General features: G+C 39.6%; 3 protein-coding genes across 8 annotated transcripts; 2 read left to right on the top strand and 1 right to left on the bottom strand.

Moving 5' to 3' along the window:
* The first annotated feature begins 458 nt into the window (after positions 1–458).
* On the top strand, positions 459–6,611 carry LOC107094292 (tectonic-3-like). 2 transcript variants are annotated; one of them, XM_015389827.1, is made up of 14 exons: positions 459–921; positions 2,215–2,329; positions 2,409–2,506; positions 2,582–2,697; positions 2,784–2,892; positions 3,552–3,664; positions 3,760–3,798; positions 3,973–4,047; positions 4,120–4,239; positions 4,577–4,675; positions 4,781–4,884; positions 5,392–5,539; positions 6,048–6,182; positions 6,274–6,611. In XM_015389827.1, the coding sequence occupies exons 1-14, from the start codon at positions 663–665 to the stop codon at positions 6,517–6,519; spliced, it is 1,776 nt and encodes a 591-aa protein (XP_015245313.1). In that variant the 5' UTR covers positions 459–662; the 3' UTR covers positions 6,520–6,611. The 2 variants fall into 2 exon arrangements, with proteins under 2 accessions (XP_015245313.1, XP_015245314.1); XM_015389828.1 differs by having other exon boundaries at positions 2,585–2,697.
* On the bottom strand, positions 6,530–12,654 carry mto1 (mitochondrial tRNA translation optimization 1). 3 transcript variants are annotated; one of them, XM_015389825.1, is made up of 13 exons: positions 12,531–12,654; positions 11,324–11,526; positions 11,051–11,250; positions 10,862–10,979; positions 10,197–10,495; positions 9,985–10,097; positions 9,331–9,521; positions 9,111–9,241; positions 7,708–7,912; positions 7,463–7,631; positions 7,267–7,376; positions 6,909–7,066; positions 6,651–6,809 (listed from the first exon to the last, which is right to left on the bottom strand). In XM_015389825.1, exons 2-13 carry the CDS (start codon positions 11,520–11,522, stop codon positions 6,651–6,653), a joined length of 2,052 nt encoding a protein of 683 aa, XP_015245311.1. In that variant the 5' UTR covers positions 11,523–11,526; positions 12,531–12,654. The 3 variants fall into 3 exon arrangements, with proteins under 3 accessions (XP_015245312.1, XP_015245311.1, XP_015245310.1); XM_015389824.1 differs by lacking the exon at positions 12,531–12,654 and adding an exon at positions 12,029–12,249; XM_015389826.1 differs by lacking the exon at positions 12,531–12,654 and having other exon boundaries at positions 6,530–6,809; positions 11,324–11,522.
* On the top strand, positions 12,611–27,181 carry LOC107094290 (ataxin-2-like protein). Of its 3 annotated transcripts, none has more exons than XM_015389822.1 (24): positions 12,611–12,801; positions 13,209–13,318; positions 15,257–15,296; positions 15,394–15,450; positions 16,577–16,648; positions 16,813–16,972; positions 17,352–17,473; positions 17,611–17,702; positions 17,913–18,161; positions 19,240–19,679; positions 19,750–19,836; positions 19,915–20,028; positions 20,239–20,319; positions 20,406–20,467; positions 21,738–22,078; positions 22,166–22,235; positions 23,304–23,438; positions 23,616–23,679; positions 23,861–24,021; positions 24,109–24,250; positions 24,336–24,445; positions 24,983–25,165; positions 25,272–25,440; positions 26,542–27,181. In XM_015389822.1, the coding sequence occupies exons 2-24, from the start codon at positions 13,266–13,268 to the stop codon at positions 26,589–26,591; spliced, it is 3,054 nt and encodes a 1,017-aa protein (XP_015245308.1). In that variant the 5' UTR covers positions 12,611–12,801; positions 13,209–13,265; the 3' UTR covers positions 26,592–27,181. The 3 variants fall into 3 exon arrangements, with proteins under 3 accessions (XP_015245308.1, XP_015245309.1, XP_015245307.1); XM_015389823.1 differs by having other exon boundaries at positions 12,617–12,801; positions 13,212–13,318; XM_015389821.1 differs by lacking the exon at positions 12,611–12,801 and having other exon boundaries at positions 12,947–13,318.
* Positions 27,182–27,226: the final 45 nt, after the last annotated feature.

Consider the following 27,226-nt stretch of genomic DNA (forward strand, 5'->3'; position numbering starts at 1 on the left):
AAGGTAATGTTGTTCCAAAAATAACAAAACAAATGTGTTTCTTTCACTCTCAGAGTGTTTTTCATGAATTTCTTATAGAAGCACTTTTGTTATTTTTCTTAATATATTCTGACAAGTTGACGTTTGTTGTTATTACATTGACATTCATTTTTACCATCAAAATATCCATATTTTTTTTATGTTACAAAGGTAATAAGGTTTTGTCCTGGATTCCAATAACACTGGCATGAAATTTTGATTTTCAAAGTATTTCATTTAGTGCCCTACAAAGGGTTAACGGTTCCCAAAAAATGATGCTATAATTTATCGGACTGTGCAGAAAAATCTACGTTTTGTATCTTATTTATTTGTGAATGTGTTTATTTTTATAATTCTAGATAAGCTGCTGGTAATTATCCCCTTCTCTTTTTTTTATGTTTTACGGTAGCGTGACATGAACCGGAAGTCGGTCGGGCTATTTCCTTGGTAACAAGAAGCTTGCTTGGAGATGCCTGTTTAACTTGTAGCTAGGTATTCCTTCGAGGGAATTTCATGAATTGTGATGAAACGGCGCTTGTCTGTGACAGCAACGGACGAGAAAATTGAACCGGGAAGCTAACGTTGTTTTTGCGGCTAACTGAATCGGCTAATTCCGTTCAGCGCGCCATGAATCTGCTAGCCAAATGAGTTTTAGCTGTTTGTGTTCACTTTGCGTCCTCCTAGTCCTGTTTGGACGTTTAGCGCTCCCTGCCACAGAGTTAGGGGTCACTTCTTCTCTCAACTCCACCCCAACATATGGGGTTTCTTTCGGGTCTCCTACCCCACCTCCGGGTGTTACTGGGACCCCGGAGGATGCCACGCAGCTATCCGCGTCAGAGACACCGACTGCGGTCACAGAAACTCGGTCTCCTACCACCGAACAGACCGTGGTGTCTACTGAGGGTAACTTATTTATTATAAAGCTAGATCTTTAAGTCTTTATTTTTATTTTACTTTATTTTAGACATGATTATTATTATCTCAGGGCTGCCAACTTCTCTCCAAACCGTGGGGTGAGATTTTGAAATATATTGGACAGGAAACCCTGTTAGATGAGGACAGGTGCAGCTATAGGTTGGAGGTTTCCAGAGGATTTAACTGAAACAAAATGGGAAAATGTGGGATTTTTATAGCACAGTAAATGTTACTGAATAACAACAAGTAACCCATAGTTATGTGGAACATTTTTATCACAATATACATCATTTTCTATAATCTGGTGATTTTTAGAGAATTGAAGTACAGCAGAATGGGTCTTACTAAAATATTTGCATCTTAAAAATACTGTAAACTAAGAATTTCACAACTTTGTTTATTAATTATTCTCTGCAGGTTAAGTAAAATAATCAACGGGAAACTAATAAGTCATCACTGGATTACTGGCACTGATACAGGAACCAGAGCAATCGAATCTCATGCAAACTACTCTCTGTATGAATATTTGGTAATAAGCTAAGGATTAAAAAGCGTAATTCATTATGTTAATAGTTTTTCTTACAATCGACAAAACAGCTAAACAATTCAGATCCTCTAGGAGACTGTAGATTTTAGAAAAACTCACCATGACACAAGATAGCACTTCTCTGGATGTTTCATTTGGAAAATGTGATGGAAATTAAGTTAACATATTCAATGGACCAAAATAAGGATACATTAATAAGATAAGTAATAATAAAAGAAGAACATCCCTGTGGTTTCTCCTCTATGAATCCTGGATAACTGAGTTGTTCTGCACATCCTCTCTGGATGTGGTTGGTCTTTTCTTGGGTGGCTGATCTTTTTAAAAAAATAAAATGCAATGGTTCTTTTTCTTTTTGTGGAGCTTCTATGGGTTTCAGAGGCAAACCTGAACTCAAGTACTAGATTGCTTAAAATCTTCAATAATTTACAAAAAGAATTATCCTAGTGCAGATGAGATAAGATAAAAAGTTTTTCAACACTTGACTCCAAATTCTAGAAAGGCATAATAATAATATTTTGTGGTCCCTTTATATATTTAAATTCATGTATTTTTATTTTGGGCCAGAAATATTACGGTAATAAAACCCGTGTCTCTTTGTGATCCTGCAATAATCATTTCTGTCTTCATAATTCATTCTAAAAATTCATAATATTTAGGGACCAAACCATTAATACTGATAAATCATATGATTTTATTTAGTAGGACTCATGTTATGTATTTTTTAATTTTTTTAGCCTGTCTCTGTGATCTGACGCCTGACTTCTGCGATCTTGGTTGCTGCTGCGACACAGCTGATTGTGATGTTGCCAACCTCACCACAGTCTTCACTGGCTGTCCGAAAAAAGATGTGTATGTTTTCTCCTAACGCTCTCTCTTTATATCACATACTTCCTTTAATTTGTTTTAAAAACCCTTTACTATGAACCAGGAGCGGAGTTTGCATTGAGAAATGGCTGATGTTCAGAGCCAACGTGAATTCATCACGGGTCACAGTGACTGACACCTTGTTTTGTATCCAGGTGGAAGGTAAATAATGAATGTTGATCTTTTCTTTAAACATGCTGAACTGCTGTTTCACATATTCGTGTTTCTGCCTTGTAGCAGCTGATGCACCCAGGTCTCCTCCTGCTCCGACTCACTTCCTACCAGTAGGTGATTCCTATGATTTCTCACCTCCAGGACAAGCGATTGCAAGACACAGCAGAGATTTTTACAGGGTAAACACCTATTGCACACTCACTAAACTTTAGAGTTACTTGTAGTGAATATGGGGTTTTGTTTTTTGATTAAAATACTTTTCTAGGTTGATGATGTTATCCAGACGTTTTTCTCCAAATCTTCTGTTCGAGGGCTGCTCCGTCAGCCGTCTCCAGGCGTTGCATCTGCCTTCTGCTTCAGCCGTAACCCTGCAAGTAGGTTTAAACTACACAGAAATTTAAATTGTGGAGTCCCAAATAGAACCAGGGATTTCCCAAACTAGACTTAGTCCCACACATTAATTTATCTTAGGCTTTGCCTCCAGAATGGGGAGCGGCGGCCTAGTGGTTTGGGCATAGGGCGTGGAATCCTGAGGTTCTGAGTTTGAGCCCCACTCCCACAGACTGTCACTCTGGGTCCCTGAGCAAAGACCCTGTGCGCCGGGTGCCGCACAATGGCAGCCCACTGCTCCCCAAGGGGATGGGTTAAATGCAGAGAGTTCATTTTGTTGCTCTGTGCTTGTGACAGTGTAATGTCAATAAAAAGCTGGGGAGAAAAAAAAGAATTAACCAGTTTGGTGGTTATTCCTGCTGTGGAAAATGTATTGTAAAAGGTCCAGTAAAAGATGTCTGCATTTCTTAAATTCAGTTACTTGTTCTTTGGTTTTAATTTAAGTCTGTTTTGTGATTGCCATTCCCCCGATGACTGTGAGTTTGCACAGGATTGTTTGGCTTTTATATTTGCAAACTAATCTGAAGGATTCAGCTTCTTGAACAAAAGTACAGTTTTGATGTCAAGGGCCCTGGAGGTGCCTTGTAAAGTATCCACCTCAGACCGGCTCTCTTCCACTTCTTTATATCCTCCTCTTCCTCAGAGTTTCTGAGATCTTCGTCGCTGTCTTGTACCCGCATGGTGACCTCTGATTCATGCACCACTGACCCAAACCTCAGAGCCAGCTCTTACTTTTCAAACATGAATCTCATAAAGGTAAGTGAGTCAGTTCTGCTAAACTGCTTTAGAAACATCCCTGCCGGTCGTAAACTCAAAGCAAGGCTGAGAAAACCTTTTTTTTATTGTTACAGGTTCCAACGGCTGCGGCTGCAATTCCATCTGATCTTTTGGTACGTTTCTTACCACAGTAAAGAAATACCTGACTGTTTTTATGCTCTTGGTATTAAGAACATAAAATAGAAAAATTTGCATTTTCAAAGGACATTAATATACACACAGATTCAGTGGTGAAGGATTGCATTCAGGCCGTATTTTTATTAAGGCTGACCTTATGCTTTTTTCAGATCCCAGTAACCCCGCTCTCTGACTGGCCTGCACCAGTCAATAGAAACGGCTCCTGTATGAATGTGGTGAAAAACGTGAGGAACCCCACTAATCTGTTTTAGTGTATGTTAGAGCTTCAGACTCATCTGGGCTTTTTTTTTCTGCAGGTAGAGTTTACTGTTTATTTCACGGCTAGAGGGGAGATAACAAATGGAATAATCAACATAAAATTGGCCGACGTGGTTCTGGACCAGCTGGTGCTCCAGACGCACTCTGTACAATATCAGGTAGGTTCCAGCTCAGCAGAATAATTATCAATCCTTGGAGGAATTAATAAATTAATGAATGGCTTTATTTCAAACATAGAAAGACATAAAAGAATAGAGAAACAACAAGAATATAAAGAATTGTTAATATGCACAAACAGGGAATTCCAGAATTAAATGCATTTTTAGGTCAAAGGGGAGGAAGAAGAAACCTTGGGGATTCCAAGTTCCATCCATCCGTAGCACAATATGTGCGACTATTTAAATATTAGATAATGAAATGAAAGGTAAATGTGGCCACAGTCAAAACCACAAAGCTCCATAAGCACATGGGATGTCTGTTCTGAATCTGTTACAGCTTGCCACACCCAGACCAACTCCGGCAGAACCAGCGCCCCCTACTGGACTCAGACTGGGATCTGCTCTTATCGGCCGTTTTAATGGAGAGCTGCAAACTGTATCCTCAAAGGCAAAGTTACGACTATCTGTCAGGAGCAGAGTTTTGATTTCTGTCACAACCTTTGAAGCAGAAATGTGTCACTTTTCCTTGATGGTGAATTAGTTGACATCACTTGGCGTTTCAGAGGGTGGGGAGTGTTCCTCAGATCCCAGCACACGATTGCCTGTCCTCTTTACACACAACACAATCACTGGCTGCACATTAAGGTGAGTTTGTCGTATCACGATTGTCTTTGTGGGATTTCTAATAATACATTTCTTGGACTTTTTTATTAAATATACAAGAACATTTAACAAATATCAGGTGGTTCTTATTAAAGTTGGTCTACTGCATATTCTGTCTTTGCTTACAGCAATAAATATAGTCTAAATAATTTAAACATAATTTGTTTGACCAACTTCTAAACAAATCTTAATCTTTGGGTATATGGTTTGGAAAGTTTTTGGAAATTATGCATAACTAAGTTATTTATATACATATTTGGATTTTGAACAGGTTTGTCAATTATTTTTTTTCACTAATTGAAAGCAAACAAAGTTCTACCTTGTAATTGCATTGCTATTACATAAGTAGGAAGATCTAAATTGGCACCGTGGGAACAGGTAAAGGGGCAAACTTGCCCCTACAGCCGAAGCATTTGTCGTAAACAAACAAGAAACCCAACAGCATTACGATATTCTGTTTTCTCTGATAGTCGATGTGTTTCCATCTAGTTCCCCTACTCAGAACTGTACTGAGCTTCGATCGCATATTTATGAGACGCTACGAGGATCCGCTGCTCCCGATGTGATCGCCATGAACTCAGGCTCCCAGCCAGACTGGACGCGAGTCATCACACAGGAGTGTCCGATCAATCCACAGGTACAGGTATGATTTAAACCAAACATGTCAACACCACAGTTATGATTTGCACCTGTATACTTGAGCCTGAGTAAAAGATCAAATCACTGTTTAAGAATAAATGGGTAATATTTATAGAGCGTTGCAAATAAAAAATAGGACCGTACAGCGAGATTTGAATTGTATAGTTTAGGTTGCAGCATATTCATCGGTTAAAATGGCCTGGTCATAGTCCAGAGCTGAATTGAATGGGAATCTGTGGCTGGACAGGAAAATAGTTCACAGGCACTCTTTGTTTAATTTAATTTACTATTTTTCAAGAAAATTAAAAAGCTAAAATTCTAAGCTCTAGACAGGTAAAGCTGGAAGAGAAAGGTTTTCAGATAGTAAATCATGTTTTTTCTTTTTTTTTATTCCTTTCACAGTAGATTTGTGCACAACTTTCTGTTTGGCTGTTAGTAAAATCTTGATGCAGTGCAGGAACGTTTGGGTTAGTCTGGCTTATCTGCTTTGTTTTTCTTTCTTACAGGAGTCAGGTGACTCAGGCTGCACCATCCCACACTCTCTCTTCATCCAGGTACTGTGGGCTCGCCAGGGATTCATTGAACATCCTCAGAACTTCATCCTGGGAGCCAAATTTCTCTTCCATTGTCAAAACGTTCAGGTACAGAAACATGAAGTTACTCTAAAAACACTGGCAAATACCTAGTTTTAGATCATTTTGGTTATTGGCGGTATCTGTGTGTATTTTCCAGGTTCCTTTATCATCTCCTCTCACCCTGATGGCTAAAACTGTGTTTGTGGAAACCACAATTTACCCAGAACCCCCCAGGGGGGTCCCTCAGCCTCACTGGAGGTTTCCATTTGGCTTCTTTACCAGAGGAGCTGCGGAGCTGGATGGCCATGTGGTTACAGGCAGCAGCGGTGCTCAGAGGGTCTCATTGGGTTTGATGCTGTTGTTAGTGGGGTTAACATTCTTCAAAACAAAAACTTTGACGTAGCAAATAGTGAAATTTATGTATAAATGTTTTATTTTGCAGCTATTTTATACTATAAACAGTACACTGTTTTAAATAATAAAAGGGTCAAAGTCTTTAAACAAGGAATTTTTTGCCTTTTTTCTGGATGACTCTCATTGAGGTAAAGATGCATTTCTGGTGCATAGATCCTCCTCATGATCCGTTTGCTTCCTGTTCGTCGTCCTCGCCTCTTTTCCTGTAAACTGTACATAGTTGAAAAGTGTGACGAGTGCAGCAGGAGTCATGCCTTCCAGACGGGTAGCAGCACCCAGCTATGGGTGGACAGAGGAAAAGTTTGCAAAAAGATTAGCATCTTTATGTCACAAATACACAAAACAAAAGGGAATTTTCAGTCCTGATTGCAGACTTACAGTGCTGGGTCGAAACCTGTCCAGGATTTCCCTGACTTCCTGAGAGAGAGACACCGGTAGAGTGAAATAGTCGATGTTCTGTGGCAGAGTCATGTTCTCCTCCTTTTGAATTCTCTCTATCTCTCTTTTGCTCTGGTCACAGTGAGGCTTGTACACAGCTGCATGACAGACAGACAGTTAGGCTTTAGTTCGGGATCTTTTAAGAGGCTTTACACATTTAAGCAAGAAACAGCAGCTTAGTTTATCAAAATAAATTAAGAAAAAAAAAAGTTCAGATAAAAGTTGGGGGAATTAAAATCTTAAGGTATCCCATAGCCCTCTGAATTTTTGATGTAAAACGCCAGAAATCGGGTTTTACCCTCTATTTTGAGTCTCTCTGAGAACTCCATGTACTCTGAAAGGTTCTCGGGAAAGACAGAGGCCAACATTTCAAAAGACACATCCTTGTACTGCAGCAAATCCATCCCGCTGGAAAAAGAAGAAAAAAAAACATAAACCAGGGATATTATTTGTTCTCTGAAGCATTTAGGGCGCGGTTCAACTGATGGGCTCACCTCAGCGAGCTGTTCTTGCTCTCACTCACACTAATCCCAGGTAACATCCTCCTCCATCTGGTTGTGGACATGGTGAGAGCCTGAAGGGAGGATATTGCATCTTGGAGACCTCTCTTCACTCTTACAGCCTCGTTGTGACGCACAGATGACACACATCCTAACTCATATCCTGATGGAGACGAAGCAGAGCAGGCAGTATAGACCCAGCACCTTATCAGAAACAACACATCAGACATAAGTGCTACCTTTCATTGTGAGGCGGAGGTCAGCGTTGTCTGGTCTTAGAGAAGTGCGAAATTCAGCCCGGCTGGTGAACATGCGGTAAGGCTCTTTAACTCCTCGGCTCACCAGATCATCGATTAGCACGCCGATATAGCTCTCAGTTCGAGACAACCCAACCAGAGGCAGAGACAGTGCCCAGCGGGCAGCGTTCAGCCCCGCCCACAAACCCTGTGCACATAAAGATTGATTTTCCTCATGGTTTACTGTTAACAGCTCCAGACCTGACTGTAAGATCCTGCAGCACTAAAGAGGTTAGTGGCACTGAAGGATCAATCCCTGACATGCTTTCTGTCTATTAGGAACCAGAACTGATTTTAGTCCTCGCAGATGATTTTAGAATTAATCATTTAAATAGATCAGCTTTTTTTTATATATATTTATAAACATTTTTAAATAGCAAAAGCAGAATCCCAACTTGGTGGTTAGCATTTATTAAAAAAAATTTAAAAGCTCTAATTGAAATGAAAGTTAAACCATTAGAGACGGGTGTACGGTAAACAATTTCTTTTAATATTTTTTTTTCACAATTCATTCACCTTTTACTCTTTTGATCATCTAATGAGAGAATCCATCTGCTTTTCCTATCAGAAATGAATATTTAGTTTGACAAAAATCTGCTAGAGCCATGAGTATTTATGGGCTTAACTGTAAATTCAGATATGAAAAAGATTTTTCCATAAAGGGTTTAGGAGAAAAAAAATAAAGGCTTATGGGGCCTAATAAGGTGAATGTAAAGTTATTCAACATTTATTTAGATTCTTAACCGAACGTACTTGTTATTCTGATCAGTAGAATATTGTTCTTTACTGTTAATAATAGTCCAGTTTGTTTCTAGTGTTTCTTGCAACAAAAATGCCTGTAAAAGTGTATATTACACTGGTTAAAAATCAATATACTCTCTGATTAAATTAGTAGTTCTTGGTGATTTTATTTTAGAGTTTTTTTTGGGGATGACATGTTTTTATCTCTAGTGGAATATAAATGATAGCAGGACCAGAACTTAAAATAAAGAGTCTGGAAAAGAAATAATGCTCATCAGATTTATAATAGGACTGTAAAATACATGATTTACTTAATAATTATAATGAAGACTATAGCGCTAATACAGGTGGCAGCAGAATAGAGAGGGTTAAATACCAATGCATCCCCTTTATATTTAAATAAAATATTTCAAGTGATCTAAATATATATTTAAGGAGCTTTTGTCATTGGAATGAAGTGCAGTAATACATTATCAGAATTTGGTATTAAATGAATCTGATAGCCTATATTAGTTCATATTTACTCCAAGCAGTTCCAGGCAATGCATTTCTGAGGGTTTGCTGTATTTACTCAGCTGCATCCATCAACAGCCTGAGGAAATTACCTGTGCAGCAGCCTCTTCGTATCCCGTCGTCCCGTTAATCTGACCGGCCAGAAAAAGCCCCTGAGTATTTTTCACCTGCAGCGCCGGACTGAGCTGGGTGGGACACACATAGTCATACTGCACACCATACCCTGCAGAGGCACAAAACAGCAGATATGGAAGCTAAGAAAAACAAGCATTAGGGACTGATGAGCTCTACACTCTGGAAGAGGTATTGCACCTGGGGTGTGGATCTCAGCTCGGTGCATGGCAGGGATTTCCCTAATAAGTCGGAGCTGCACGTCAGGAGGCATGGTCATGGAAAGACCCTGTGGGTACAAAAGATCAGAATTCACCCCCTCGGGCTCCAACCACACCTGATGACTTCTTCCTGGAAAGCGCAGCACTTTCGATTCTATGGAGGGGCAGTATCTATAAGAGAAAAGACCCACATTAATGTCCCAAACATGGATCACACAGTACAACTTTTATCCCCCTGCACACAGCCTCGAGAAAGTATTCATACCCTTTCAACTTTTCCCCATTTCGTCTCATATAGACACACAAACAACTAATTGTCACTTCCTAACTCTGCAAAAGTAAAGTCATACGATATCCTCTTAAAGTAGGGCTGATTTCCAGCAATTTTGAAATGCATTTCTGCTTCCATACTGCTTAATTAAATAATTAAATTAGGAGGACTTTGTAGGAATTGACTGCATGCAAATGACCAAATTTGGTCATTTTTTTTTAGCTCTGCTGGAGCAGGAACACAGTCCTCACTGTAAAACATGGAGGTGGGAAGTTGTATGGAGATACTCTGACATCCTAAGCAAAATGTGTTGAAAAAAGGAGTAAGAATACTTCTGGCAAGGTGCTTAAAATCTGCAGATACCTGGGACCTTTGGTGTCTTGCTGTATGTGACAGTTAAGATGAAGACTCTCCCTCACCACTCTCTCCACACCTGGAGTTGTGTAGGTTAGGTAGCAAGGAAGCTGCTCTTCAGGCTAGAAAGTTAAAGCATTTACAGGGGTTATAAAATTAATTAATGCTGATTGAAGAATTAGTGATGGACCAGCCAAGTCAGAACGTCTTATAGATTTGACCTTGCAGCGTGTGTGAGTATTCATGAAGCTAAACGGTGTCGGGTTGCTGTCGGGCGGGTGAAGCTTGGCCAGGGAGAGGTCCACTGAATCCTTTAAAATTCTGGGTGGGGTTCCGGTCCTTAGCCTTCCAACCCTCAGACCCAGCCTCTCCCTCAGCGTTTGGGACAGACCAGAACTTGACGGAGCATCTCCGATCCGGCCTCCAGGGGATGTGGTTTGGCCCATGAAGAGTGAGCCGGACAAAAAAGTACCCGTGGTGAGGATCACAGACGAGGCAGAGATCGGATGGCTGCTATTGGCTGACATAGGAAGGAATAAAAAAAGCATGGTGACCTAATATGATCAAATTATCCATTTTTCATGTTAGAATCAGGCCATCGATTTGCACAATTCTCATTTCTATTTAGGACATTTCTAAATGACAAATATGACTGTCCACTATGAATTTAGAAGATTGTGTTCAAACAGGTTGAATTTTCTCACTTTATAAAATATATGAAAATATGCAGACAAATGGTTAAACTTGTGATTATTTGAGGCTGCAAATATTCCAAGGATGCAAAGTTGTGTATCCAAAGATGGTTTGTACGTTTACTACATTATTAATCATTTAAAACTGACTAAAGTGTGTAAATTAATTCTAATAGCTACAATCTGATATATACCTAAACGTATCCCAGTAACGCTGTGGACCCCAGGTTCTTCAGGATTTGGATCCGTCACCAGAAGCTCCTCCACTGAGCCTTCCAGCACCGTCAGCCTGGGAGTAGACAGCAGCTCTGCCTGAAGGACCAATAGTCACTGAAGGTTTTAATATATCTTAAAACAGGAATATTTACCTGATTGTAGCGTACCTGAATGAACTCCCGGTAGCGCTGGCGATCCAGCTGAGCTCTCGGCCCCCACACAGCGGGCCCTTTTCTACGATTCAGGATGGAGAAATGAATCCCTGCCCAGTCCCCAGCTCTGCCACAGAGCCCATCCAGAGCATCTATCTCCTTTACCAGATGGCCCTTGCCTACTCCTCCCAGAGATGGATTACAGGACAGGGCGCCTGTGAGGAGGTCAACAAAATCAGCTTCGCCATGCCCCGGTCACAATGTTCACCCAGCGTCAACAAACCTCACCGATTGTTTGTATTTTCTGTGTGACAAGGAGGGTCTCCGCGCCAGCCCGGGCTGCTGCAGCCGCCGCCTCTGTTCCGGCGTGACCTCCACCCACAACGATGACATCATATAGCTGTCTGGAGACGTGACTGGCCCTCTTGGTTACCAGAAACCAGATGCTCTGCACTGGCGATAGCTTCCTTGTCAACATGTGAGGCATGTACCTGTGAAAGAGTTGGAAGTTTAAATGCAATAAAAAGAAATATGTCTCCAAAAAAACATTTTGCACATTAACTGCATTAGATCTGAGAGTAGACAGTTTTTATGTTTAGCTTTTTTTGTACAATATTTTGCTGATGAAGTGGCCTCCTAAAGCAAAACAGGATAGTGTTTAAAGACTATCTGATTAGATGGGGAAACCATTACAAAAATTCCTTTTTTTTTTCAGATAATAAGAATTGATTTTTACAATAGCGTCCATAGATAAAGTAGGGAATGTACAAAATGCTTTATGCAAAAAAGATTGGATAAATAACTAAATCCTTCAAAAAAAAGAGCATTTACTTTTTTCTCAATTACTTTAGAGTGGAAGTGTTGAACCAAAGTTTAAGCTTGACATGTTACCAAATAAAATGCAAATGATACAAAATTGCAGATATAGGTAGTCAATTTTTATATTTTGTCGTTTAAAAATCCAGTTTATTATCAAACACTGAGGGTACTTACAGTTAGCCTACCAGAGGATAAATTTGTTATCAAGCTTATTTTCTCAGGTGATTCCAACAGAAACTAAGACTTTAGCATTAAAGGTTTTATAGAATATTGGGAAACTAGAGCTATGTTACACAAATGCACTTTACGGAGGCCGCCATATTGTTTGGGTCTCAAGACCGTAATATCAGCCTTATAGACGCAAGCAGATTTTTTTTTTGTATGCGTGTCTAAGGCTCACGTGTCAGTTCTAAGCTGGCATGGATCATTATTATTTGAAATCTATGTAGATTTATTCTGAAAGTTAAATAAATAAAGTTATAAAGGCTCACTTTATTAGTTTAAAAGTAGAGAGCGTCTGTAGAGCTGCCCCTTAACAAGTTAATTATTAGGTTGTAAATAGATTTTGACATGAGGGTTTTGCCACGTGTTTATTAGGATAAATTAATGTTTAGGTCAGCTACCTATACACCTGCGTGGATAAGCGCGTGGATTATTGAAGCAGTTTTTCATTTACCGGTACGTGAAAAATGCACGTCAACGCCCCCTCCCCCTTCCAGCCGGTTTCCACTCAGCCGCGCGCGGATTGAGTCAAGTGAGCCTACCGAAAGGTGGTGTTGACCGACCGCAGCAGGTTTTCCAACGAGAAACCTGAACAAAAATTCAACCTTCTGAGGCGACTGACAGTAACGTCGAGCTCTTAGTTTGTAACGGAAGAGCCAGCGGAGCCGAAGTTGAGGCGACAGGACAGAGGGAAGAAAGTAAATCCCGGAGGGAAAGCTTCCGAAGTGAGCCTGAGGATCAAAGCTAATGCTAACATAGCCCGCTAAATAATTACGTGAAAGCTGTTATTCTTTAAGCATTTGTGTCTGTTTTTTTACGTGACTCCAAAGGTTAACACAATAGTTAGCAACGGGTATTTTTATATCAGATATATGGTTGAATTAATTTAACTTTCTAAAAGGTTTACATCAACACGGTAGGCCACAGGCGACTGGTGTTGAGTTGCTACAGTGGCCGGGGTGTTTTTTTTTGTTTTTTTTGAGGTTACCCCGGCTCTTCACGCTGTAGGCAGGTGATATTGCTAAAGATAGTTGGCTTTACACCAGCCTCTTTTCGGGAGAGTTCAATTTTATTAAGTTAGCTCAAGCTTGGTACTGTCTAAGGCTTGTGCTTCGCAATGCTGAAACCCCAGCAGCAATCCGGCTCAGGCGGGAGAAAGGCGACTAACGGAACACCGGGGCCCGGCGGTATGTCTTCCCCAGTCAGCGGCATCAACAGCGGCGGCCGGACACCGGCTGGAAGGTGAGCGGGCGGGGACTCTCTGAGTAGGACAGACCGAGGATTGTCCCGTGCGAGCAAGGCCTACCGGTTAAAGCACCCTGCTTGTAGAGGGGCGTGGCTTGGTACTGGAATTTCAGTTTTGGCCAATAAGATTAGTTTGATATTGATGGGCAGAATGTCTTGACCAATTAAAATCAGTTTGTCTTACCTAGCCAAATCAGTGAGGTGGGACCAAGATGGTGAAAACAAAGCAGCATCAAGGCTATAAAGTTTAGCTGGCCTGTCAATGTTGAAAACGCCACTTGTCCTTTCAAAATGTAATTTTTGTTTTAATTTTTTGTAGTAAGAAGGCCTTTAATAACATAAAAAAAACTATAGCCTATGTGAGCCATGTTTTTAGATGTCTGTTGGCTAAAGTCTTTGTAGCTACGTCTTTGTTTTGTAACCTTGTGTAACTAATGGCAGCCACTTGAATTTGATTGTTTATTTTTATTCTGACTACACCTTTGCACCTGGATCAATTCTGATTATTCTGTTAAGTGTTTAAACTTCTTTTAATTATTTGAATCTTTATTTTAATGGCGTCAACGTCAGTGTTTAATAAGCTGTATCTTAAGAAAATGTATTTAAAATTAAATGGCTTTTAAGAAAGCTTTCAAAAGATTCAAAAATGGATTTTATTTGATGGCTACATCTCTACTAATTTGAGGCTTCTAACGGATTTTATCAAACAACACTCTTGGTCATTATTTTCTGACCAAGAAAAACAAAGAAATCAAAAGAGGAAACCAATGATCTTTAGTTGTTGATCTGTTTATTTTCAGTGGACGGCCTCTTTTTGCTCCCTAAAAGTAATGTTTTATTCCAATATATTATTTCCCCTTTAACAAAAATACCAAAGATTATTCTGTCTTGAAAAAGAAAGTCAGCATTTTTCTAAAAATGGAAAATGAAAGTTAGATTGTGAAAATGGTGGATCAGATAAAGAAAATCTTATAGAAGGCACACCTTGCCTAAGCTAATTAGGCTTGGACTTTAGTATCAAACTGGTGGGTTTTTGGAATACAGGTATTATTTCAAAAATATTTGTTTCTTTAAACATTTCAGTTAAGTAAAACACTGTTTTGCTAAATCAAAGACGGCGAAACGCCTCATCTACAGCTTTATTTTTGATTAACTTTAAAATAACAGATGATATTTGGGGAATGTTAACTTAATCATTTTAATAGAAACTGTTGGAATGTGAACCTACAAGAGCGAATAAACATGGGGGAAGGACACAGCCGGTAACATGACCATCAATCAAGCGGTTGGCTGGAAGTCAGACTCTGATTCTAACATAACTACTGTTATTCTTATCGTTAAAACATCAACACAAAGCCTTTTTTTATTTTTTTCAAATTGTTTTGCCTCCTAAATTTTTAGAGCAAATGTCGAGTAATTGTCAATAATCTTATTACCTTTTAAAAGTAATATATCTTTTTTCGTTAGAATATATATTTACAATTTTAAAACTACAACAAAGATATTCTACTTTGAACAAAATCATTCACTTTATTTATTTATTTATTTATTTTTTAATTAACATTTTGGTTAAAGCCTAAGAATAAGATACAATTTTTTTCATTTTTTTTTAGGGCCCAGATAAATAGCATATCTTTGTGTATCGGTTGTTTTTAAATGTAAATGGAAAAAATAAACTTCCCATCATACACAAAGCTGCTTTTAAGGGACCGGAGCAGGAAGCTACATTATCACCAGTCAGCTTCATTGTCTGTAACATAAGTTTTCCTCAAATTGTGTTACTAGCATGAATATTGTATCTTGGTTTACCTTTTAATATCAGCACTTTAATTCTGACAAATTCCTACATTTAGGTATTAAAAAAAGGGGGTGTGGTGTATGGAAAAACTCAGCTGTGCAGTTTCCTTTAATCTTTTTTAATCTTGTTTCTTGCAGGAATAGGTCTTCTGCAAAGCCATCATTTCAGTCCTCTCCTGTAAGTATCTGTCTGTCTGTTTATCTGTAAATTCAGTCAATGCCAATTGATTTGTTTTTGCTTATTATGTATTGATTATTTTTTCTTGTGTGTGCAGGTGTTTGAGGGTGTATACAACAATGCTAGAATGCTTCACTTCCTCACAGCTGTAGTGGTGAGTCAGTCATTTGGATTTTTGCCTCCGTTGGAGGCATAAACGTCAACGGTGTAACAAAACCTACCTGTTTTTACAACATATTTCCAGGTTAGGGTTGGACAGTGATAAATGCAACTAAAATTAGAACTGAATAAAAATAAAAACATCTGAGCTCTGCCTGTGTATTTTACTACTTAACTAAATACTTTAAAGTGTGTTAAATGACACTTGGAGAAGTTCTCTCCCATATTTATGTGTAATGCAGCTTTTCTAGGGGTGCAGCTGTTAAAGACGAGGAAGCTGCACAATAAAAAAAAAAAAGTTATCATGTGGTGTAATCAAAAAAATAACTTGTCTTACTGGAGTTGGAGGGTCACATTATGGAATAGCAAGCATAAGCAGAACTGGTCTCTAGTATGTGTCCACAGTAACAATGATTCTAACAATTTGATGAATTTTATTTAAAAAAGATTGAATAAAATAAATAAAATAGTGAAAAACTTTTAAATAGCTTTCCTCCAAACCTTTGGTAGTGACATCGTTTTACTTCATGTTAATAGATGATACAAACGGAGACGACTACATGGGATGGTGCTACACTTAAAGATAAAACAGTTTGTGCTTCATTGTACACTAAAATTAAACTAAATATTTTTGTGTGTGTGTGTTAAACAGCTTTTATTCTTTTCCTAAAAGTTTCTACATGTTCATCCTCTAATGTTGTGGGTTTCTGATATTGAGCTGCTTGTACTATGCAGCCAAAGCAAGATTACTGTTGTATCACTAACCTAAATGTTATAACACTCAGAAACCTTTTGGAATCTTGGCAGTAATAAAACATGTCTGTTGACTCTTAGGCAAATACTGATGTTATACTGAGATATGACTGATTAATGTTTAGCTTTGTTATAATAGCGAATATTGCTCAATCAAGCATACTCTTATGTGTCAATGGGTTTAAACAGCTGCCAGAAGGCAGTTTGATATATATTTTTAAGTGGGTTGCTCTTGTATTAAGTTAGTCATTGTTGTTTTGTTTTTGTTTTTTTATTTAAACAAGAAGCTGCTCTATAGATTCACATGCGTTCAAAATATATAAATTTAGTAAAAGATTCAATTTGAAATCAAAATGCTTGTTTCTCAGGGGTCCACATGTGAGTTAAAGGTGAAGAATGGCAGCGTGTTCGAAGGCATATTTAAGACCCTCAGTTCTCGGGTAAGAACCTGAACCTCAATCTCACCTCACAGACACAGATTTTGCCTCAAAACCTCCAGCAGCTATAAATTGGATAATGGTAAAATAAAAGCTGCTTGGATTATCTTGTTAAAACTCCTTTAGCATCTCCTATCTGTCCTAAGATCTCTGCTTCTGTTTCTTAGTGTGAGTTGGCTGTGGATGCTGTACACAAACGTGGGGAGGAAGAGGGGTCAACATCTGCTCCCCCACGTAGGGAGGACATTACAGACACCATGATCTTCAGCCCATCAGATCTGGTTACAATGATCTGCAGAGACGTTGACCTCAACTATGCTACCAGAGGTACAAACGGTTACTTGCTATAATAACAGATTTAATTTTCTCTCAAACCCTCATCAGTTCCAGACAGAAAATACTGCTGTTACATATACATGAACTTTGATGACATTCTAATTGGGTCCAATTTGCTAAAAACTAGCAACTATAACTATTCCGTAAACATCTTCCAGAATATTTGTTCACTTTAGTAATCATAGTTTAGAGGATGGTTTAAAGGGACTGAGAACACTGGAAAAGTTTCCAGCTTGTGTAGGATCTTTGCATATGGTTAAAAGGAGGTTAAAAACGTTGATCCAAGAGCAGATCAGTCAGGGGTCCTAAAGAAAATGTGTATTTTGTTTGGCTAAGTTAAAGTGACTTCATGATGTGTTTTGACTTTCAGATAGCTTCACAGACACAGCCATCAGCTCCAGCCGCATTAATGGAGAACATAAGGAGAAGGTTTTACAGAAATGGGAGGGAGGAGACAGCAACGGGGAAAGTTATGATCTCGAAAATGATGCAGTAAGTCGGTCTTTTATAGCACTTGTCATGAATTAGGAATTCATGCTCTCTGACCAAATACCATTACATATGGATTATTTTACTGCTGCCTTTATTTGTTGCCTTATTTTGTCGATTGCTTGGATTTTTTTCTGCAGTCTAACGGCTGGGATGCCAATGAGATGTTCCGCTACAATGAAGTAAAATATGGAGTCACATCTACATATGATTCCAGTCTCTCCATGTATACGTAAGTTAAATTGTAACTCACAAATAAATGCCAAATAAACTCTTTAAATTAAATAATTTCATTTCAGAATCCCTCTCTCAGCACTGTTTTTACAGTAACCCTTTATTCTAAGTGTTTCAACTCATTTCAGCTTACAGTAACTATTAGTTGTTGATGGGTATTTATAATCAGTCCATTGATTTACATTCTGTTATTTCCATGTCCACACAGTGTTCCCTTAGAGAGAGGCAACTCTGAGGTTTATCGGCAAAGGGAGGCCCGCGCTGCTCGCCTTGCGAGCGAAATCGAATCGAGCCCCCAGTATCGCCATCGCGTCGGCCTCGAAAACGACGAGGGCAAGAGCGAGGAGGAGAAGTTCAGCTCTGTATTGCGGGATGGCAACGATCGTGAGAAGGGTCGGGAGAGCCCCCGCGACAGAGGGAGTGAGAAAGGCAGAGACAGTCCTGGAGCAGGCAGCAGGTTGGATGGACTCCCAAATATTCAGCACATGTATGGTTGTAGTGTATAGGTGTCTGTAAACTACTTCAAAATGTTTCCCTCACAAATAATATCTAAATGTAGATAAGATGACCACATTATTACAAAAAAAAACAAACAAAAAAAGGGTTAAACACGTGAGGTCAAAGTGAATAAAAGCTGAATAATATTTGGGACACATATGAATATTTGAGTGTCATGATAATGACATTGAATTTAATAATTGAATACAAAGGCTGAAAACATTAATTTCTTTTTTTTTTTTTCATTTCAATTGCAAACATTTACATGTCAAGTATCATTTTAACTTTAAAAAAAGTTGTGCTTTAACAGGGACTTTAACCGATTATAAATATGTATAATAGGTATACCGTAAAGATGAATGTGGGATATTATTCCCACATATCCACATATCAGTTGGATGATTTTTGTAACCGCAAATTGTGGTTGTTTCATGCAAATGATCTCAACGATTTGACTTTTGGCAAAAGTTTTTTTAGAATGACAGAAAACGAAACAATTGAATGAAAGTTTGTTTATATTGAAGTTTTATTTCCCAACTCTATTTTTTTTTAACATTGCGAGGGATATGATCTGGAAATCTAACACCCCAACCCCCTCCTAAAGGAGCAGAAAGCCCTCCCCATATACCTCTGTGCATATCCAGGGCAAGCAATATGAAAATGGAGCCTCGTGGCATTAATCCCACAGGAAAGAAAATGTGCTGATGTTGCACAAGGTTAAACATTAAACTGATCAATTTTGCTGCATTACATAGAATTTAAGATAAATACCCTATAGTTCTTCCTCTTCCACAGCTACAAAACAAACATTCCCATCATTTATAGCCCAGCGGTTATTAGAGATGTAGGAGTCTCTGATTCTTGAAGTTGATTTACCTGTTCGCAAGAATCATTATGATCGGATCAATAATACATTTTGATGGGGATATAAATGAACTAACTAAACCCAAATATTCTGGTTTGGGCCAAAATGCTGCATTACCTTGTACAGAATTTCTTACCTATTAAATATTTTTGATGGCCTTCTTGTTTCTCAGAGAGGGAAAGTACATTCCACTACCTCAACGTCAGAGAGAAATGAACCGAGAAAGAGCTGAGAGAGGTCCTGGTGGGCCTCTGCCCCACAGTCGACTCGGCGGAGGCTACAGGCAAAATTCTTCCTCCTCATCCTCACCGAGACCCCCGCTCCCCTCTGCTGCCGGACCCCAACCAGGAGTCTCTTCTTCAGAGAGAAGCAGTCCTCTGTCGAATCGAGGTGGCGCCTACACCACTCACCATTCACAGGGCAGTCCAAGCCCAGGTTCTGGTCCTGCGAGTCCGTACACGCCTGCCTCTCCTGGTGGAACGGCAGCCACCCCAGCCTCTGCTTCTACTGCCACCTCTCCATCCAGCCCCCCTGCCCCTCATGGACATGCTGTTCCTCATTCCCACTCGCTCCCAGTCTCTCTGTCTGACGCTGGCAGGCCTGTGAATGGAGGTAAGAACTGAAGCATTGATTGGATCCCAATCACTGGTTTAAGTGGCTAAATTTGATTGTGTTGCCTCAGTTTCTTCTAGAACGTCTCCTAAAGCCCAAAGACCTCCACAATCAAGTCGGACAAACCGTGCTCCAAACGCACATCCTCAGTCCACAGGTACCAATTAGTAATCAAATAAACAGAACTTAGTTTTTTGACTTTGCTGTTGGTTTTAATAATGTTTTGTCCTTGCAGCCACTCGTTCTCCTAAATCAGGCTCTTCCCAGGACACGCCTTATTTGGACACTTCGTCCGTCTCCCTGCCTGCTCAGAAGACGTCAGGCCCAGCCCCTCTCTTCCCTGTAGATGGTAACGTCACCCATCCAACTGTCACTCTGCTTGGTTCTGCCTGAGAAATTTGCAATTATAACTTTGGACGTCATAATTTGGTCTTGCATTTGATTTATAGATTTCCTGTTTTTTTTTTTGTTTTTTTTTCCTCTGTCTGTGAAACAGCTTGGATGAAAAGATCCAGAAGATTATGTGGAGATTTAATTTATAATTGTTTTTCCTCTGCAGTGAATGAGATCCTTGGTGCAGCTGCTAAAGAACGCTCTGCAGAAAGCCCTGGCAGCACAGAAGACAACAAAAGCAGTAAAGGTTTGTGAGCTTCAGGCTTCCCTGGCTCACATGCTGAACATCATACCTGCACACTGTTTTATAACGGATTTATTTTGTCTTCTCAGCTCCTTCGGTTCAGCAAAGGTCACAAATTGAAGAGCTGCGGAAATTTGGAAAAGAATTCAGGGTAAGATTGTAGAGGCCCGTTTTTTTTTTTTTTTTTTTTTTTTTTTTTTACCTGTAGATAAATTTGAAAAAAATCTATTTTTTTTTTTTTTTACCAATGGTAACTCTAAAACATTACTCCCACTTTCATGATTATTTGCAAACATCATTATGGGTAATTTATTGATAATTTGGTAGTATAGCCGAAAAGTAAGTATTATTTAGCCTTCAAAAAATCAGCAGCATGTTTGGCGTAATGGACTTTGTTGTAAGGGAAAAAAAACCTGCAACATTTTTGGTGACTTGATATGTAGAATAAAATTATCTGTGACTGTAAAATCTAACCTAGCTGAATTAGAAATGGTAACAAATATTAAAATGAAAACTGGAAATCTACATTAGCCCAAAAAATCCTCATCAGTCCATCTCAAAAGAGGCATGTAAGTTTTTACTGAAAAATATATTTTAAAATAACCTTTTCTAATTTGACCGTTGAACTAAAACATAGTTTGAAGAGCAGACTGGCAGATCAGTAGTTCACCGCAGATGCAGGTTGTGGCCCATTTTCCCTTAATGTGCTTTGGGTTAGGAAGCGCGTCCATGTTAAATGGGTCTGACCCAGCAAACAATTGAAACATTATATTATTCAAGAAGGATTTTGTGGATACTCAGAAGTGACCAGCATCCATCTCAACCCAGACACTAACAGCAATTACACGTCTAAATAAAAAAAGAAAAAAGTCAAATATGAGAATGAGCCATAAAGTGCTGCAGTTATGTGCTTTGCCGCAGGTGTCAGCATCAATAGAAAATTCTAAAATGCCTTTTTATTATTTAGCTGCTTATTTGTAGCTGTTTTTAGTTAGTTGCTAGAAGTAGAGTGACTAATTTATCACATATGCAGTATTTATATTAGATTTTGTTTTAACCACATCAAACTGAATGAACTACAGCCCTACTTTTGTTGGTTGTGTGGACCGTGATTAATGACTCCTTTCTCATTGTTGTTTGGCAGTTTGAGTCTTATCCCCCAAACCCAGTTATCTAGATTTCATGATTATATTTGGTTTTCCTGTAATATGAAAATGTTTTGATAATTATTGCACTTTGAATCTAAATTTTGATTAAATAGGTTTAGGAAAAGTTGACTTGAGGGTTGTCGGATAAAGAAAAAAATCAAATGCTTAACTAAGCACCATACAAATTAAAGTCAACAAGTGAGTTCTTGTTAACACGCTAAATAATTAAAGTCAGATTTTAACTTTTTTTATTAACTGCTGACTGTTTTCCAGCTTCAGCCTAGTGGAGCCGGTTCCAGCTCTCCTAGCTCTCCAGCAGCAGCAACGCCTCCTGCTGTTGGTGAGGCGACCCAATCAGGTGCAGCTCAGTCTCCATCAGACGCCTCCTCAGAGCCCAAACTTCAGCCTCCAGCTCCCAGTCCTTCCCAACCTCAGCATTCAACGGCTCTCTCCGAAGAGCCCACCAAGGACGTTGCAAATCCACTGGGTGCTGCTGCTTCTGCCACAGCTCCCATTCCAGACCGGCAATCACCAGCAACTCCTCAGCCAGCCAGGACCCCAGGAGCAGAGGACGTCAGGTCTGAGTCCGCAGAGCACCCCGATGGTGTGGCAGAGTGAGTTTCAGCAAGTAAAAATCAAAATTTTTTGTCATTTTTCCCTACATTTTCATAGTTGATAACTGCAATTTTTTTTTCTCTCAGCCAAGTGAAGAAATCAACTTTAAATCCAAATGCTAAAGAATTTAACCCAATCAAAAATCCAGTGCCTGTGGTAAGCAAGTTTTTCCACTCTACCAATCATTTATTAGAGACAAAATTAGTTGCTGTTGTTGGTATTTTATTTGCTTTAAGTAAAGAACAACAAAGGGAATTTTTTTCTACCAATAAATCAGAGCGATGACGTTCGGTCCAGGTCTGCTTTGGTCGGCTTGTTAAATAAAATAGAAACTGGTCCGAGTAAGGAACCGTGATAAAGAGACAACAGGGCAATTATCAACAAACCCCATTATTGCACACAGGGGGCAAAAACTAGCTGGTTTTGTTCAACATCACCTTCGATTACTACACAAGTTCATCCTGGTTCTAATTGAAACTTGTAAGAATAAACAGTATATCAGTTTGTTGCATATGGGCTTCATAGACTAGTGTGGGTCCTTAAGACTCTGGAAAAAAACAAAGATTAACGTCAGAATTTGAGCCATAGCTTAATGGAACAATTTCACCTGATCTATTGAATCAAGGGACACATGGCATCATGATGCACCATGACGGGTAAAAAGGCTGTGCGACTGTTTTGGCAGTGTTCAGCGGGGAGGCATTGGGTCCTGCTGTTCATGTGGAGCAACCTTATGTGCTGAAGAGGAAAACAATGATCGAGCTGTTGGCTTGTACTCAATCAACCAGATCTCGGTCCCATGGCGCATATGTGACATGTGCTAGACAAAACCAATCAGATCCAACTTTCAGGACTAAAAGCTAACAAATTGCTAGCAGATTCTACAGCACATTCTCAGTGGTTTGCTGACGTATACGGCTCAACATATTGGAGCCTTTTCTGGCAGAAAAGGAAAGATCCACACTTTTAAGCAGATAGTTTTGATTCTGCAAATGATTTTATCAGTCTTTTAATTTGGGTTTTTAGAAACTTTATCCATATTCTACTGGAAGAAGTAGAAACATTACAATAAATAGCTCCCCTTTAATCCCTCAGGATTTACTTGGATTTATTTTCTTTACCATCTTTTTTATTTTTCTAAACTGAATTAGTCTAAAAGTTAATAGCTTGTTGGACATATTTTAAATGTAAAAGTTGTTTATCTGAACATTGGTTGTCATGCAGGCAAAACCCAACACTGCACCAACCCCTCCCCGTCCAACTCCTCCGAGCCCGGTGGTCCTGCAGCACCCCGGAGGGCAGGGTGCCATCTACAATACTCCCTACCTCTCCTACGTCTCTCAGATCCACCCTGTTCAGGTATGTGGACAAAGCCTAAACTAGAAGCACTTCAATGTATTACATTTGGTACTTTTATGAATGATTAAACCCAATTAGAGTTTATTTAAAGAGACCATTTACTATAGAACGTCCTTTTAAGTTTAATGGTAAGATTGGCAGCATTTCTGTTCTTGTTGAAATGTTTTTCTCTTTCAGGCTCAACCAATGTATCAATACACAATGTCGACAGTTAACCAAGGAAAATACCCCAGGGGCAAAGGTAAAGGTCTGCTTTTTATCTCTTCCCAATCTGTTTCATTTTCTCACCTGACAGGTTTTTTTTTTGTTGTTGTTGTTTTTCATGTCCAACTTTTAATTTAAAAATCTGTAAATTGTCAGATTTTCTTGTTGTTGACTTTCTGTCAGGTTAATCTCTCATTTCAACATTGTTCCCTCTCCAGTGCCTTCGAGGCCTGAGGCGTCACAGATGCTACAGGCTGCTGCATCAGCAGCTGGAGCTCCTTTGGTGGCGTCCCCTTACCCTCAGTCCTACCTGCAGTACAACCCACAGCAGTACAGCCAGCAGCAGGTCATCCAGGCCATGACTCCCTACCCTGGACAGGTACAGCTTTTATTCCCCTCAGTTATTCAGGCTTTTTATTGATTACCAGACTATTTGAGGTTACATTTTCTTTTCCCCGCTTCGCAGCCTATGTACTCCATGCTGCAGGGCGGAGCAAGGATGATAGGTCAAGGTAGTGGTCCCCATCCCCAAGCCCTCGGTCCCCCTGGAGGACCTCAGTTCTCTGCACAGGGAGACGGGCCTCAGGGGCCGCAGCAGGGCATCTACGGTGAGTGATGTTGGATTTTAAAGTCACAACACCTGAACGCAAGATGGTTGGTTACTCTGACATCATGGTTTTGTTTCCTGTGCAGCTCCACAGTCGTTCTCCCATCACTCTGGTGCAGTACATCAGCCGCAGCCTTCCAGTACCCCGACGGGCAACCAGCCCCCACCTCAGCATGCGGCACCCAGCCCTGGACAGGTATGATGCTGGTACTACCTGGCTGTAATGTGAATTCACATTTTTCCTTTAAATTTTCCACTTTTACTATCGATTCTATTAAAAACAACAATGAAAAATAAACTGATACCTGTGATTACCGAACAAATTATTCTTTAAAGCAGCATTTTCCTTCCTACTTCCTTGTTGTTTTAATATCTTATTTGTCTTCCATTTTCCCATCTTTTTTTCTTCTCTTTCAGTGTCATTTCTCCTTCTTTTCTCCAGCCTTTGGTTAAAAGAACTGCTATAAATTGCAGTAAAGTTTAGGGTTTGAAGTTTGGAGTTTTGACCTAAAAAATGTTGGAACTTTACATTGGATTGTGGTGTTAGTCCAAAAATACAGTAATACCCACATAAACGTAAAAATAAATGACCCAGCCATCTGATTTGATACATTTAACTTCAGACCTTCAACATAAATGCGTCCCATTTCATAAGGAGGAAGAACCGACTGTGATGCTGAAGTTCGCCTTATTAAGCAGTTTTTCTTTCTTCAACAAATCTTTGTCTTCGCAGAACGCCCAGTCAGGCCCACAGCCTCAGGCCTTGTACCACCCAACTCCGCTGTCGGCTCCCACACCACCCAACATGGCTCCAGGTCACACATCCCCACAGGGCTCCTACTCCATTCCAGGCTACAGCATCCACAGCCATCAGGGCCTCCCACCAGCTTACCAAACTCTGGGGCAGCTGACACAGGTAGGGCAACATGTTTCTACTTTCAACAGCTTCTTCTTTTTTTGTTGGATTTGAGGCATTTTAACTGGAGATGTTCTGATCTAAACTTTTGTTTGATCCTCATCAGGCCCATGTTCAAGGAGCGATGCCTGGTCCTCACCACTCAGGCGGCCATGGTCAGCCCCAGTTAGTAATGTTGCAGACTCCTCAGCAGGGTCCAGGTGGGGTGCCCCAGCACCCACAACATGGACCACAGCAAGGACCACACCAGCACTTTTACATAGGACCCCCTCAAGGTAGGAGCCGTCGTTCAAACACACTTGGAAGACTATTTCTATATTTTTAAAGACAAAACAGTTGAAGCTTGATAAACAGAACCCAGTTAGTCTTTCTAATGATTGTATAAACAAGCTGAGGACTCAGAATCTCAGATATTATTCCTTTATGAAAATGACTTTAGGGCTGAGTTAAGTTAGTCTTATTTCCTTAATGCAAACTTATTCTTTTTATTTATTTTTTCCTGGCTGTGATGCATCAGTGTCCAACACCAAGTTCTAAACAATTAAGTTTTACTTCTGTAGATGAAATTGGTCCAATTTATTTCATAAGGAGACTTAAGTTGTTGTGTGTTTTTGATTTAAACACTTGATCTATTTAACACTTTTCTATCAATAGATCTGCTTCATCCCTCAAAACACCAACATAAAAACACAAAAGAGCTAAGGGTCCATTTCAGTTAAACCTTTAGCTTGGAAGGTGATATAGAGATGATTAGTATTTGTGTAAAACCTTACAAGAGCATCCACTCCAGGGATTAGTTGTTTGTAACCTCATAGGAATTTACTGTATAACAATAACGAAGTTCTACTGTATGTTTCTAAGCATTAAAACAAAAAATCTGACATTTCAATTAGAGCAAAATAAATAATTTTTTTCCCAAAAAATAGTTATATTATGTTTATAGCATGCAGTTGAACAATTCAATTGTGCTACCTATTGTAACAAGGATCCCAAAGGAGCCTCTTCTGCAGTTGGCTATTTTTTATTTAATCTATTTTCCTTATGCGTTTTATTTTGTAAGCAGACGTTCGGCAGCCAGTCACAACCTCCAACACAGAATAGATAAAAAAGACTTTGGTGAAGCTCTCTAAGCTGTTGCATTATCTGTTTTTGTTCCTGCTTTTTCAGATTTTATAGTATTTACAAACCAGCTCTCTCCCTGGTGAAGCAAACACCTGATCCATCTTCTCCATGTACACATAAAGATAATAACATTTTAGGAACTATGTGAAGTCTATAAATAATGTTCCTATTATTACAGTCAACATTACTGATGAGCTGCTTAGGAAAGTAAACCAGAGATAAATGTTTAGAGTCTCCGTTCTTCTCCTCCACAGCGATGCAGGTACAGACACATCCTGCAACCTTCCATCCACCTGGAAACTAAACCCATCCTCTATGACTTCCTGAACTCCCATGCTCCTTCCTGCTGGACGTGTAGTCCGGCACAGAGCAACTGCAAACTGACAGAATCACAGAGGAGAGAAGACTCAAATCCTCACAGCACCTTTCTCTTCTGCTGTGGCGTTCATCAGTGAGACCCTCGGCCCCAGACTAAAGGGACGGTTTTATTAGTGGTGATGAGAGGACAGCAGCAGCGTCCTCCTGCTGCTGCTGAGCTCTTCCCTCCACCTTCTAACCTTTTGTATTTGTTTTCTTGGACATCATGTACCTTGCTGGGCGGACCAGTGAGAGAATCAGGAACAGATGGAAGGAAAACAGCAGCAGACCTTTTTCTCTTCCAGAAATGTTTTTAAGCCTTGTGAGGTTTTGTATTTAGGACAACGCAAACCGGAGACGGACTGACGTATAGAACTAAGAACCCAGTGTGACCGAGGAGGGAGGCGAGGACGTGAGGGGACTTTTAGCAAAACATTTTTTTTTAACTCTATCTAGTAGTAAAAATCTGCCCCTTTGCCCTTCTTCTCTCCTTTAGAAAATCTAATTAATAAAAAAATGGACTAGACAAAAAAAAGTAAAAAAAAACAATGACTAAAAAATAAAGTTCTCTACTCAACTACA

This window comes from Cyprinodon variegatus, unplaced genomic scaffold (assembly GCF_000732505.1).
Source record: "Cyprinodon variegatus isolate N-32 unplaced genomic scaffold, C_variegatus-1.0 Scaffold475, whole genome shotgun sequence".
NCBI lineage: Eukaryota > Metazoa > Chordata > Actinopteri > Cyprinodontiformes > Cyprinodontidae > Cyprinodon > Cyprinodon variegatus.